Source organism: Branchiostoma belcheri, unplaced genomic scaffold (genome assembly GCF_001625305.1).
Source record: "Branchiostoma belcheri isolate BF01 breed outbred unplaced genomic scaffold, Haploidv18h27 scaffold96, whole genome shotgun sequence".
In the NCBI taxonomy this organism is placed as follows: Eukaryota; Metazoa; Chordata; class Leptocardii; order Amphioxiformes; family Branchiostomatidae; genus Branchiostoma; species Branchiostoma belcheri.
Genome location: NW_017804642.1, coordinates 489,278 through 504,646, shown reverse-complemented (window position 1 = coordinate 504,646; position 15,369 = coordinate 489,278). Strand labels below are relative to the sequence as shown.

General features: G+C 40.7%; 2 protein-coding genes across 5 annotated transcripts in view; one reads left to right on the top strand and one right to left on the bottom strand.

Moving 5' to 3' along the window:
- Positions 1-397: 397 nt before the first annotated feature.
- Positions 398-9,289, bottom strand: LOC109461798. Of its 3 annotated transcripts, none has more exons than XM_019758201.1 (8): positions 9,114-9,289; positions 8,488-8,651; positions 7,052-7,174; positions 5,115-5,200; positions 4,029-4,903; positions 3,325-3,471; positions 1,976-2,994; positions 398-1,227 (listed from the first exon to the last, which is right to left on the bottom strand). In XM_019758201.1, exons 2-8 carry the CDS (start codon positions 8,576-8,578, stop codon positions 1,070-1,072), a joined length of 2,499 nt encoding a protein of 832 aa, XP_019613760.1. In that variant the 5' UTR covers positions 8,579-8,651; positions 9,114-9,289; the 3' UTR covers positions 398-1,069. The 3 variants fall into 3 exon arrangements, with proteins under 3 accessions (XP_019613760.1, XP_019613762.1, XP_019613763.1); XM_019758203.1 differs by having other exon boundaries at positions 8,488-8,613; positions 9,114-9,288; XM_019758204.1 differs by having other exon boundaries at positions 9,179-9,243.
- A 128-nt stretch (positions 9,290-9,417) lies between these two features.
- The window catches only part of LOC109461799 (serine/threonine-protein kinase tousled-like 2), a 31,890-nt gene continuing 25,938 nt past the window's right edge, over positions 9,418-15,369 (top strand). Inside the window, exons 1-2 of one of the 2 annotated variants that reach the window (XM_019758205.1) lie at positions 9,418-9,724; positions 13,603-13,682. In XM_019758205.1, coding sequence (XP_019613764.1) covers positions 13,608-13,682 — 75 coding nt within the window. In that variant the 5' untranslated portion in view covers positions 9,418-9,724; positions 13,603-13,607. Of the gene's footprint in view, positions 9,725-11,098; positions 11,197-13,602; positions 13,683-15,369 lie in introns of those variants that run through there. The other variant, XM_019758206.1, reaches the window with a different exon arrangement.

Genomic DNA, 15,369 nt, shown 5'->3' with positions numbered 1-15,369 from the left:
TTTTTCTAGAAAGATAATGGAGTGGGAGGGCGAAAAAATAAAAATAAAAACAGGCCTAGGCATCCTATTATGGCCCAAAAAGGTATGATAGGAGCCATGAAGTCAACACACCAGCGGCTGGTTGAAAATTTTAATGAATTATGAACTTTTAATGATACCATTGCATTGAAAATAACTGTAACAGCTAGGATGAAAAGGACTGTTTTCAACTGTTCAGGGCAAAATATCAGCATTTTGCAGTTGATTCTAAATTACTTATTTTTATTTGCAAATCAGAAAAAAATGAAGCAGGCGAATCCGTTAACCAAGAAATTAAATTGGTGTGGCCTTAGAATGTTGTAGGTGTCTGTGTGTTTTAACATTTGAATACTGCAGCATAATGAAAAAATCTTCAAACCTATGAAAATCCTTGTACAATTTTATGTATGATAGAATTCTGCCTCCATTAGACCTGTCTAAATGGCACTCTTCAAAAAAGCAACCAAACATGTTTTGTGCAGGATACTTTTATTCCAAAGAGTTCAAGACTGGAATTTTTCTGTCTAATTTGCCACGGGGAAAACTCAAAGTAAGGCAGCAATTTTAGATGTGATGATGTTGTTGACTAAATTCCTGTTCTTTGAAAATCATCTTTCCTGCAAGCTTGATGTAATATAATACCGTATTTCATTGGTTTGGCTGCTGCAAACGTGCAAAATCTGCCCCTCTAGCTAAAACAAAAACAACCCATAACAATAAGTAGGGTAGGTAACAAGAACAATAAAGTGGGATTACAATGTTCAGATTAGAACTGCCTGAAAAAGTTAAACTTTCCTTTTTTTCTATTTGATTTTTTAAACAAAACAAAACATAACAATTGCTTCTGACTTAGGGTTCTCTACACTTTTTTTCCATCGGAATGCTTTTAAGAAGTTAAGTTTAGGAATGCAACAAATTTGGCTTTTATCTTATAAAGTTTATAAATTTCTAACTCTAAGGGTTAGAACTCATATGTTCACACTTTTAATCAAATTAACAAAGTTTTCATAATGTTCAATATAGGAAAAACTAGAATTTGGTAGTTATATAATTAATGACAACTGAAATACAAGTTGATTGCCTTCATCAGATCCATGCCTGCTGATTTTAAGAAGTCCTTTGCTGTCTCCATGTCATTTGTACCTGTGACCTCCAGGAATTCTGGGATCAGGTAGGCCATTACGATGGTCACTGGATCATCAGAGTCATCTGCAGTGAAAACAAGAACAAAGTCATCAATTACTGTACTTCACTTCATGTTCACGGTTGTAGCAAAAGTTAACGGTCTGAGAAAAATGGAGGTGTTCACAGAACGATATATTCCCTGTTGTGACAGGTGCAAGAAAGAGAAAGTCCAGGAATTTTTTGTCACTGTAAGTTCATGGTACAGATTTTAAGTGACAGTGAAAACAGTGAACATATCAGTACAGTGGAATTACAGTAATCCTGACCTGAAACATTCTACAGAATTTATGAACTATTGTTGACAGTTGGTTGACCTCTAAATTTATATTTTCCACATATGCTTCCCTTTTGACTTCCAGTAACTGTTCCAGCTTTAGATGATGTTCAATTTCATCCTATGGTGCTTTGGGGTGGCGTAAATGGTAGCGGGTTTGGCTCATGACCAAGAGGTCCTGAGTTCGAATCCTACCCATGTCACTGATCTTGTACCTGCCCTTGGGAAAGCACTTAACACAATTTTCCTCACTTCACTCGGGTGGAAATGAGTACATGTACCTAGCTTCAGTTAGGGAGGTCCCGTGTTTGGGGAGGGCCACACCCCACTTAAAGAACCCACCGCAAATGTTGAAAAGAGTAGTTGTCCTTCCCAGTGTGAGTGGTTCAAACCTTACAGTCCAGTCTTATGCAGCTTGTACTTTCATGTACAAAACTGGTGCGTTATGCTAAAAAGGTGACTTACTGGTTATATGAAACAAACAAAAAAATATCTTACCCTGTGGTCCTTGGCCGTATGTTTCATCATACACTTTCATCAAGGCCGCGATATCACTCTCCTTCCCTGCCTTCTTCATCAGTTTCTCCAGCTTCCTTCTGTCCTGGACAATCTTGCGCACCCTACGCAGCTTGGCTTCGTGCTCGTCTAGTTCTTCAGTAGGCGGCTTGGTAGACGCGGCGGGGTCACTCCCTTCAGCACCCTGCCCCTGCGCTTTAGCTTGGGCAGCCCCATCTCCCATGTTTTGCGCTGAGGCTTCAAGTTTCCTTTGCCGTGCTTCTGCCTCCGCCCTCCTCTCCGCTTGCACGATGGCCCTCACCCTCCTGATTCGTTCTTCGTGGGCATCTAACTCTTCTCCTGTACCAACGGACGCTGCCGGCGGCATGTCAGATCCTGTTGCCATGGCAACTGCAGCGTCGTTGCCGTCATGACCCGGCTTTACCTCCGGATGCTCATCTCCCATGCTTGTGGGGGATGCATCCATTTCTTCACTTTCATCTTCTATCTCTGCATGAGTGTCCGTACTCGGAGATGGAGATTTTGGTACAGTACTACTGACAGTAGGTACACCATTTGGGACTTGAGTTGTCCTGCCTGCTGTTCCTGGGACTCTGTAGTAGATGATGTACTCAGGGAGTGTTCTATAGCTGCTGTAGATCACAAACTCTCTGTATTCCCTCACACAACCCTGCACAGAATCATACGATTTTGGCATCCCTTCCTCTCTGTTCTCTCTTAGTGGCTCTCTCCTTAAATCTTTATCAGTTTGTCCGTGTGGATACACTTTCACATCTCCTAGAAGAACACGACACTTGAGGATACAAGGGTTGGAATCCTGGTCACTATTTGAAGCAGAATAGTCCACACACTTGCGGGGGTCATCACTGAAATAGATGCCCCTCCCAAAGTTTCCAATTCTTGACAGTCTTTGGTCCAACCCTTCCTCACAGATTTGGTTGACAGCCTGAGACTGAGTTCCGTGGAAGAGGTACTGTTCATTCAGGTCGAAACTGTCCGACCTACAACGACAAAAAAATAATCTAGACATATGCAAAAGTCAGGTCACACATTCAAAATATAAATAGATCATATATATATATATATAGTTGCTACTACAACAGAACATGAACTCCTATCCACTTCGAATATGTCCATCTATAGTAGAGCATTGTATCTAATGCTAAACATTGAAAATTCAACAAAGAAATAATGGTTACATTAGAACCATCTACCTGTACTAGAACACAACTGCATTGTACTGCTACATACATTTTGGAACACAAAAACATTTAGGGCAATTACCTTTTGCTTAATTACAGTATGCCAATCTTAAACAGTAAGTGCCAAACCTGCATATCTCCTTCATGTTATGTTTCTCATACTGGAGTCTACCCCAGAGATGTGGATTCTGCACTCGCTCGATGGCATCAACTGTGATGTTGACTCTGCTGAATTCCTCTGCAATCAGTCGATACTCCTCTGAGGTGGTCAGTAGTCTGGAGAAAGGACAACAGCTATAGAATCAGCAATTCATTACATACAAGTATGAAAACTTCACTTACATAACTTTTTTTTTCCACTGAATGGCACGTACTTGCAATGAACTGGGGTTGATTCAACTAACTCTGTAAAGAAATGACCAGAAAATTTACTTTTTGTATCGTCCTCATGTTACATAATGCAGCTTTAAGATACCACCTCATGCCTGTAGCCACTTTTTATCTATAGGTCCAAGATTTTCCTTAAAAGATGGACCTATTCCTGTCAACAGCGAGGCTGGAATTGTAGGAAAACGGCTCACTTTGTCATTGAAAAAGTTATTTCTGATTTTTTCTTTAAAATCCTCTAAAAAACGCAGGAAATGCCATTTCAGAAGGTTCATTTTTCAAAATTTCCCAGGGGAGCATGCCCCTGAACCCCCCCTACCATAGGAACCTTGTGCCTACGGCGCTCACTGATCCCTCAAGCAGTGTGAAGAACCCCCCCATTCAAAATCCTGGCTACGGGCATGCCACCTGGTATTCTAAACAATGACACATCAGTTACTATGCACCTGATACGGTGATAAACTTGTTCCCTGTCCAGTCCCAAGGTCCAGTTGCAGGGAAGTTCTTCATCATAGTCAGGATCTACAGGGTACGGCTTCATGGCTCCTGCCGGGGGGAAGCTTGCTGCCCCTCCTGTGTTAGAACTTGCTGCTGCTCCAGACTGTGGTTTGAATACAAGTGTGTTTGTACTGTGATTAGCAGCTGCCCCCATGGCAATCCTGATTTCTTCTGCTACATCCTCTTCCATGTCTACTGACCTCCTCCGTTGGGTCCCACTAGTTGAGGCAGCCATGTTTTCGTCGCTGGTGTTCCCCTGTGCTCCATTCATTCTCAACTCATCGGCTACGTCGTCCTCTATTTCAACAGACCGCCGTCTGCTTGGAACAGACTGATCCATACCGCTTGATGTTGTGGCTTCTTGAAAGTCTTCTTCTAGTCGACCATTTGTATGAATTGGCCTTTGACGTCTTCTAGCTGCAGGGCCAGTGTTGGCCACTTGGGGGCACTGTTGAGACAGGACTTGTTCCAGCACCATGTCTTCTTCTGCTTCCTCCCTTTCCCACTCAGCCTGCATTCTTCTCTCCCTGTCTGCATCACCTTCTTCATCTGACCTTGAACCCTGACCCCACGGTGACCCTTGACTTCTCAACCTGACCTCCTCCTGCAGCCTGAGCTCCCTCCTGACACTACCCAGCATGGGCGAGTCTTCATTGTTGTTGACACCATCAGCTGTGTCCATACCTACTGACTGGTTACTAGTGTTGGCTCCTAATGCAGTCAGGATGGCTTGTGCCGTGTTGATGTCAACACCATCAGGCAAGGTTGGCATGTCAGGACCTCGAAAATTGCTAAGCGGACTATCTGGGTCTGCCATGCTCCTCTGTATGACAGGAAGAAACAAAAGTTAGTGTTTATCTGCCACAAGAGCTTCATGAATAGGTAGAAGAAGATAGTTCAACACTAATCAACAGTAATGTCATTATTTAGACTGAGAGAATGAGTAGGGAACTGTATGGCTTAGGTATACAAATGTCACATCTCGCATCTCATGAAAACAAACTTCACATGTCATAGAGTTATAATACTAGTACCTGAAGGACTTCTGCCAACTGTAGCTGCTCCCGTAGTTCCTGTTGATAGTCAATCCCTACTGCTTCTGTCTGCAACATGTCTTCATCTACATTTGTAGGTGCATAAAAGGGTTACAAACAGGACATTGTACCAATGCAACATGTGCTCATTTCAAAAGAAACAAGATATCACAAACCTACTTTGCAAGGCCTTTGTTATTCATTGATGCCGTTGGATCACTTTCTTTGTTGCCTCCGGGGGAGGAGACATCCTTCCGCGGAAGGGCTTTGTGAGAGTTTTAGAATTTCACGTTCGCAGCAATTCCTCGCGTTTGAGTGGACGGATTCTTTTGAGACTCGGTATACGTTTTGCTATCGGGCTGCAGATGATGCACGTTCTTTTGTTTTTATTGTATATGTGTTTTCGGGCGTGAAAATGGAGCCTTTTGATGGCCCAAGAACACCCCTTGAGTGAGAAAGTGGGTCGCGACCGTCGATCTTTTGCGTGTGTCAGATATAGTCGGTCTCGTCCACAGTCGCACAGAGGGGTGACGGGTCTCAATAAATTCTTAGTCTTGCGGCGCGCAACAATTGTTGTTGTGCACATACATCTTCTGTATGCGAGGCGCAACAAATGTTGTTTGGAGGGTATTTTTAGTACGCGTTCACAGGACGCGTGATCGGCAGCAACTTCCGGGTTGGTCAATGGGTCAGGGGTCAACGTACTCTTGCGCAATCTTTGTTTTGGATGTTTTCGGCGTATATTACGACTACTAACTTACAAATACCGCGGTATTTGCTCAATGCTCAATGCTCAATGACCTGCAATGGCCTCTTCTCTCCGAAAGGAGGAGGAGCGCCCGCCTCACAACATTTTTTAAGATAGTTCACAACACCGTGGCAGTTAGAACCCAAATTGGCAGTTTTTTGCAGCCCACACAGGGGCGTACCCGGGGGAGCCATTCTCTTAAATATCGGCCCATTAACGCACGCACTGACACATACAGATTTTCTTTTTTCCCCGTACCATTCCACAGTGGAACTCCTTGCCCGGCCCGGTAGTTATGGCTCCCAATGTTGAGTCGTTCCGGGCCGGGCTGGCGGCCTGCCCGCCTTAGCCTTGACCTCCTCCCCCCCCTAACGACACCCCTCACGGGGTTATCTGGGGGTAACCAAGACGAAGACGAAGTATACGGTCTCAGACGTTCTCGGCGTGCATTTTTACCGAGGATTCAGATCTTTACTTCCCCGATTTATACGAAGAATTGGCGGAAAATGGAGGAAGTGACAATAAGGATGGCTTGCTACTTCAGCCGTTATTTTTAACGTCTGATTTAACGGTTCCGGTTGTCATTCTGAGTTTCATTACGAGTTCATTGCGGCAGATTAAATAGAATTTCATAAGTTCATGGGTACATGTTATGGGCTGCAGATGAAAATGTTGACCTGTGTTAACACAACCAGGAACGCTAAACACATAAAATTCAACACCATCAACAGTACTATACATAACAAACAACATATAGAAATATACAATAAAAAGCCCGGAGGTATAAAATCTCAGATTTTACTTGTTTAAACTGTGTGGGGTTGTGTGGCGTAAACGGTAGTGTGTACCAAGAGTTCCCGGGTTCAAATCCTACAATGTCACCGATCTTGTACCCTTAGGAAAGGCACTTTACACAGCTTTAATCACTTAAGTCAAGTACATAGTAGTACCTAGCTTTGTTTACGGACGTCCCTCGGATAGGACGTTAAATGGAGAACCACACCCCACTCACATTAAAGATCCCAACACACTTATCGAAAAGGGGTCCTTCTCAGTTTGAGTGGTTCAAACCTTACAGCCTGGTCTTATACGCAGCTTGCTCTTACCCATACAAAACTGGTGTGTTGTGCCGAGGACCAGTTATTCCGGCGATACAGATACTGATATGAAACAAACAAACAAAACTGACCGCCTGTCCTGAGGCTCTCTGCGATGGCACGGTCCATCTGTGCCTGCTCCTCCCTCTCCCTGTCCAGCTGTCTCTCCTCCTCCTCCAGCTGTTTCGCCAACTCATAGTCACGACGTTCCTCCTCTAGAGATGGACAGACACAAGGCAGCATTTTTTATAATAAGGCCACAGCAAGTAAATCTTATGGATGACATCCTCCGCAGACTCCAAATCTAATGCGAGTGGGCGAAAGAAAACCAAGGCGGGTCCAAAAAAACAAGGGTCCTACATTTTCAAATTTTGACTTAATCATTGTACACATGATTTTGATTCAGTGGGAACATCACATATACACAGCCAGCATCACATATCACTGCATCAAAGTAAAAAACAAACATAAAATCAGAGCCTTTTCTTTTCTCCTCTCTTCATAGTTTTCTGCCTGCCACGTTTCAGCATGGCAACAGACATCTTTGCGCATTTTCGGCATGTTGACCACTGTCAGAGGCAACAAAATTTCTTGTTTTTTTTCCCAAAATCAGGCAAAAATTTATGCGCGCGCTGATGTCATCCATAAAAATTACTTGCTGTGGCCTAAATGGTTTATTGGTCAAACATTACCCGTGCAATCGCATCTTTTTATAGAGCTGAATTGATGCAGGGTTTACAATCACATAATACACATGATACATATTTGCTCCACACACATTTTTGTGGAACTGTCGCAAGGGTCTGTGCGGCTGCCATTCGGCGCCACAAACTGACCTCAATATGACTTTCCCCAACCGAAGTTAGGGACCCATTCACACCTGAGTTAAGTGAGGAAACTTGTTTAAAGTGCCTTTCCCAAGGGCACAATGTCGGGGGCATGTCCAGACATGTCAGGGGTACAAATTTGATGTAAATATTTTGACAGAAATGAAAAGAGCAACAACAGAGGTAGAAAATTGTCGCACTGTGGCCTAGTGAGGGCTGCCATGCTAGGATAGGACTAGTCACACAAAACACATGCCTTACTGCTGAGAGAGGCCATCGCGAGCAGAAACAACTTCTACAGCAGTACAGGCTCTCGTTTTCCCCCCGCACCATCAGGGAATGGAACGAACTTGAGCCTGGTGCGGCGGAGGCGGGGTCTCTCGCCCAGTTCAAATCTGAACTGGTGAGGACCCTGCTGCATTGAGCCACCCCATCATGTCTTGTATATATGTAAATATTACTAACGCACTAATGCACTTCGTTGTCCCATCTTTAGCACACACAAAATCAGTTGTTTTTATGTTCCTTCTCAGTTACCCTTGTTTTCCCTTTGTTCTTTATGTACCAGGTCACAATTGTTATTAACAATGCGTAATGGCTGACAATAATCCTACACTGTAGGGCTGTAGGGCGGTAACGAAGAAGAAGAAGAGATGATATAACGTTAGATCATAGCAAGGTGTTCTTTGGTGCAGAGTTACCTGTTAAAAAGCCGACACCGTCATCATCTGTGTAGAAGAACCCAGCTCTCTCTGCAGAAAGGTCAAGGTCAGGGTCCATTCCCTCTGCCATGTCAGTGTCTCAGTTGATGATTTAACCCAAGGAAGCTAAAATTCAAAATATTCACAAAACCTCCTTGTTTATCCTGAAAATGAAACACAGCTCTGTATAACAACAACTTACAGAGACTTACAAACAGCATTGTTTTGTCGTTTAGAGAATTATTACACGTCATTTGATGATTAATCTGAAAATATGTGAGTCATTAATCAAGAGTAGAGCATGATGATGACGTCATTGCCATATGCCACGTTTTGTTGTCAACATATCATTTGCCCCTAACGACTGCACTACGCCCGTGTACATTTGTACTGTATATCTGTTCTCCTGCTATTAATAACATAACAAATATATTGCCGACATTATCATATTACATGAATTTTTATGTATTTTGCTACTTCCGGGTTTGCCAGAGTAAGAGAGCAGAGTCTACGGTCATAACTGTTAGTTACAAAAGCGATAATACGAACTGTTCAAAGTTCACACCAAAATTCACGGGCTAACACTTTACAAAGATCCTCTAGAACAGAACTGTTCGCCACTTTACCCTCTAAGAGTCGATAATATAACCCTTTCTCCCGCATTGGTGTCGTAAGTTCTTCACCATCTTACTTTCAGTTCCAGATCGTCATTAGGGTCAAAGGTCGGAACTTCCCCGCGTAAAGATAAGTGACGTCACTGATTTGGCCAGTGGAATAAAAAGTTGCAAAAATTATCAAAATACCGGCTAATGTGGTTCATAAACAGCTAATTAAGTAATGTAATAAAATAGTGGTAAAATCCTCGCAGAAATGTGAGCATGGGTCCACAAAAGGTGGGAATTGTTTGCCACCTGGCAGCCGAAGGCTTCCGACAAGTCCCGAAGACAGCCGAAGGCGTTGACGTCACTTTGAAAGTGAGTTTGAGGGTGATGGAGTCATCCCCTCCCATATTTTGGTGCACCTGACCAACGTTCTCTCGGAACCTGACAGAAATCGGTCTTAACTTTCATCTTAAGACGAGTACCTGAGGACGTTTGTGGGACATTTGTGGTTGTCGGGTCACGGCCGGGTCAAAAGTGGGTGTTTACAGCTGGGTCGTGCGGGCAGCAGTTTTCGCGCGCCATCTTGGCCCAAACTCGCGGGGGGAAAACTCGTCAGAAAAGGGCCGGACAGCGAGGTAAGTAAAGCAACCCGCCTGGAATTTTCAATATAAATACTTAACTTTATATATTTTTCATGTCATACGTAAGTCTTGTTACTTTTAGCGTCCTATATATGTCACAAAACTGCTGCAAAGTAGGGCAGTATACGGTCCCCTGTTCCAGCCTTGTCGATCCAAGGTCCCTTTGTATTCCATTTTATATCCGTTTGGCTTTGATCACATTCATTACAAATCGTGGCCAATTTCCATTCCAATCGTCTGTCAGATTCATCAGCACAGTGTTGATGTTGTTTGCTTATAGTAGGTGAAAACTGCTAGTCTTGCAGATAGGCCATTTTTGTGAACCCAGGTAGAGGATATAACGTTATCTCAATTATTTTCATCCTTAATCTAAGGTGTAACCGAGCTCGAAGGTTGGGCAGAAAATACTTTCCTCCATTTTGAATTGTGGTAGAATAAGGATTGAATGATTGTTTGGTTTATAAAAACATGGACTTAGGCTAATTTTTTTTTTTAAATTATCATAAAAGCTTGGCTGGCATAAGTGACGACTTGAGAGATGAAAATATTTGTAGCAAGTTTTAGGGAAACGTTCATGTTAAGTTGTGGTTAACTTCCAATTTGAACATTCTTATCATCATTTATCACACTGTTGCTGTAGTCAGTTTATAAATAGTTTAAGGTTTTACACTGTGATTGGACAGATGGGGAGATGATTTGAATGGTGAGAGGATGTATGCAAATTAGTGTATGTACAATTGTTATGTTGTGTCAGGGAGGGATTTTTTAGATGCCACCATATTTTTCTGCTCACTGTTGCTATGGGCATTGGACATAGCTACTTTAGCCTAGGTGTACAATAAACTAATAATAAATAATGTCCTATAAACAATGTATTGTAAACAAGTGTCAACCTTCACTTGTTTTATTTGATGTAAATATTGTAAGACCTTGGGAAAAGTTTGGGTAACAGAACATTCTAAAAAAAGTCACCATCTAGGATCTAAACAACTGCATTAGATACATACATGAACACACAAATTTTATAGTGTTGATTTTGCTGACTGCCATGCCAACTGACTGTTGTGGTTTACTCTGTTGACTCAATGTTATTAGTTATTTACATATGAGAGGTAAAAGAAAAACAGCCCTGTTGTCCGTGTGACGTGCCAGACATGCATTGTTTGCCTAATCATCATGTGTGACTAATTTGCATGCTGAACAATACCTTCATGCTAATTTACCCCATGCTTCTAATCATTCTGTAAGTTTTAAACTCAAATGATATGATATGCAAACAATCAAAACAATATAATGTATTACTATAGTATTAAATCCACTATATAAGCCAGATGACATGATTTTCGGCTTCAAATAGCAGAAGGTCAAGGTTTTGTTGGGAGCGTGGACGGGTCATTTTCATGCCTGGTGTCACCCCAAATTGAAAATCCATCCGACTGCAGCTTTACAATTGATCCAGTCGAATGGTCTGTATTCTGCCTATTGTTTCGCACAATTTTTTTTTCTACCAAATTCAGAACTTTCTCTTCTGCTCCAGTAGATAATTTGTCGTTTTCAGCTTATCTTGATATTATCTGACAGTTTTGTTAATGTGAGATGCATGAATACTGTATGTGTGTTGATGGGCTCTTCGCCTTTGAAGAAGAACATAGATCAACATAAATGACTGTCCATTATCGACTCTCGGCACCACTGCGGCAAAGTGCTGCATTCACCCTTCGCTAGCGAGAAATTCACTGCTACTTCTGAAGGAATGGTAGCATATTTTGGGCCATAAAGGGTTAAAATATATAGTATATAATAGTACTGCTTTCTAATATTCAAATTTCACTGCAGAGTGACAGTTTTTTCAATCTGCCATAGTTTTTTGCGCTACTAGTATGTCCATTAATAGGAAGGGTCTTTACATGTCACTTACAGGTCATTGTACATCATTAGCATTCCAGGCATGCAGGGAAGCCAAATGTTTAATCTGAGGTGACCGTGACCTAACCTGGTGCATTCCCATCTTAGAATATTATTATTATATATATTATATTATTATATATATATTATAGAGACTTATAAGAACTTGTTTCCTGCATTTTTTTTTTACTTCATACTATTCAATGGGTGAAAGTATGAAATTAACATGTTAAACAGATTCTTCTGCCACAGACACCTACCCTGTGACGTAAGAATGTACTGTAACATGCACTTATCAAGCCATTACATTTGGATTGTTCAAATGATGTGTCTGAAAGAACATGACCGCACAATTAAATGGGTGTGGCAGGAAAAATTCAGCATGATAAACTTCTATGTACTAACTAAAACCGTAACTTGTATTTGCATTTTTTTTGTGCTGACAAAAAATACATGAGAATAACATGGTAAAAATAGTTGTAATTTTTTCTTCAATATTCAATAAACATTCCTGTGTATAAATGATATAAATATGTTATCACTGTGTGGAAAGTAGTAGGAAGTGCCATAACATAATTCTACTTTTCTAGTCCTTGGTTGAAGCAAAACTTTCTAGGTCAAAGATAAATTGCATATTATTATTTTTCCTTTCACTAGTTTTAGTAATTGTTTATAGGCATAGATAATATTTTGGTTTAGAAAACTACAATTATGATTCATACCCTATCAACTATATCCAGCATTAATGTCACTTGTCTACCTAATAACTATTATGACAGATGGTACGTATGTCAGCTTTTGTAATATTTACCCTTTTATATATGCAGGTACAGTGATATTAATTTCTTTGCCTCTAATCACATTTTGATGACTTCAGTATCATTTTGTATAGGTATCGTGTTTGTATCATCATGTTGTCCAAGCACATGAAATGTTTGTGTTGCTAGGTGTTTGTTTGTCAATTTATGTATGCTGCATTCTAAAAATTAACAATGATCATTGACAAGAAATCAGTTCTGTAAATTTGGCTTGACAGAGGCAGACATTTGGTGTTCCATTTCTCATTTTGTGTGATTGTTGGCTCATAGTATGAGTTGTAGGTTCAAAATAATCAAGTAACTATAATATGATAGACATTGATAGTATAGCATTACAACCTAGTTAGTCTGATGTCATCAAGAAAAATCCGGCTTTGGAAAATAATCAAAAGCTTCAGGAGACTAGTTCTTCAGGAGACTAGTTCTGAGAAGAATTTGCATAATTATGCCTGCCATGATGGCTCACTTTTATTTACGGTACATGTTAAAAGTAAAATGCAGACAGTCTTGAAATCCTTGGTTAGTAATAGATGGTAGTCTGACCTATCCTGTCCCCTCAGGCCCAATAACCTATTACGAATCATTGTTGTTGTCAAACAGATTATGTTGTGGATGCCCTAGTGCTGGATACTATATGTAGTACTAGTAGTCTAGAAGAATGGAAATTTCCATGGTGGACTGGGAATTTTCCGCTTTCTACAAAAGAGGGTGTGGATGGTTTTGTGTGTCAGGGGTACGTTTGGTCAGTGTGAACAGCTGACCAGCCAGCATGGAGCTGGTCTTCCCTGGCTTGGACGGTGGGTCAAAATAGAGTGGTCAAAAATGTGTGGTCTAACTATGATCATGTGTTATTATGTAAGAGTGTTGTTGACTTTTTGTTCTTTCTTCCATGTCCATTTTACAATACATTTTTTGATTATAATTTCATTATTATTATTTTGTATATGGATATCACTATCAATGGAATGTCCTCTTATGACCTAGATGAAACTACAAAATGTAGTACAAATTGAACAAATGTTAACTAATCTATTTAGTTGAAGACAAAAGATGTTTGCATATCTTGTGTTCATTGAGATGAGTAATACTTTCCAATGTTGTATTGTCTAGAAATGACCTTTGACACAACGTGACCTTTCACCCCTGCAGGCAAGATGGAGGAACACATAAGCCTGGACCCTCGGAAACAGGAGCTGTTCGAGGCTCGTTTTCTCGGAGTCATGAACAGAGTAAGTCACTCACGTCAACGTCAATTTTATACTGATCCTCTGCTCTTCATTTCTACTCCTAGAACAGTCAGGATACAACCAACACCCTCTGTGTTTTCATTGTAAGTTATCTCTGCCGAAAGGTATGTGTGGTCAGCTGTCAGCCATTTTGAATTTTAAAAGCTCAGCGTCGGTAAAGGACTGATGTGCGGAAACTTGTCTCCAAAACGTTAAGTAGCTTCTAACATTAAGAAAGATGAGATTCAAAAACATTAAGAAAGCCGATGATACATTTTATTGCCTTCAGTTTTCAAACACAGCCAAATGGAATAGACAAAAATATAATCTGTAGACATGTATATTTAACAGAGATATGGGTATCTATCAAAATCATTTGATCCGTAACTTGGCATAAAAATCAGCTGGAACATAAGTAACAATGTACATTGTAGGTATGTTTGGGATAAACAAAACAATCAAGGAAAGGGGTACTTAAGACTTGGCATCTAGCCAAGTCAGTTTAAAGTTGAAGTGTTGGCTTGTCCCATTGTTTGTGTAGAAGTTCAGTTTTTCAACAAAATAGGAATGGTAACACTTTCATTACAACAAGGCTGTCAATAATGTTTTTTTTGCAGGTATTCTACTGCCTTAGGCCACACCAATTTAATTTCTTGGTTAACGGATTTTTCTAGAAAAATAATGGAGCGGGCAGGCGAAAAAATTAAAAAAAATAAAAACAGGCCTAGGCATCCTGTTATGGCCCAAAATGGTACGATAGGAGCCATGAAGTCAACACACCAGGCTGGTTCAAAATTTAAACAATGCATTTTGAACTTTTAATGATACCATTGCATTGAAAGATAGAATAACTGTAACAACTAGGATGAAAAGGACTGTTTTCAACTGTTCAGGGCAAAATATGAACATTTTGCAGTTGATTCTGAATTTTTATTTTTATTAGCAAATCAGAAAAAAATGAAGCGGGCGAATCCGTTAACCAAGAAATTAAATTGGTGTGGCCTTAGTTAAAACATGTACAAGAACAGCCAACTTATGATTGAGATTTGCAATGAACCAATGCAGTAAAATCCTTATCTTGTTTATATGTTACGTTTTTGCGGTAACCTTTTATAAACCAGTAGGAGAAAAGCGTTTATTTAGCAAGAAGGACCAAACCCTGGCTACCACAGTCAGACGACAAACACTTAACACATGGAATCTCCTGGAAAGACGCCATATTTGTCTGCTGACCTTCCTCAGTCAAGGTCGTTTGTCACATGTTGCTTGAGCAGGAGGGAGGGAATATTTGTCCAGTAAACCTGGTGATGTCACTCCTGATCAGGCCTCGAAATTAACTTTTTTTGGCGACGCCTCAGGGGCGGAGCCGTTAGTATAGTACTGCGATCGAGTTGAAAATATTCTAAAAATTCCGTCAATGCATTCCCTAGGGAATTACTTGTTTGAATGACTCTGTGTTTGTACACAGCAAGTAGGGATATCTAAAGTGATGGTTGATCTTTTGCAGAAGTCTTTTGTGTAAAGTTTAATGGCTTAGTTGTCAGTCGATAACTGGATACTTTATAAGTAGGAAAGGCCTATGTTACCATGCATGCATAAGGCACCTTTTCCGGCCAACTGTGGCTTTTTGCACACAGAATATTAATGATTGTCTTTATTGATATTTCAAATATATTCTCTTCTATCAAGA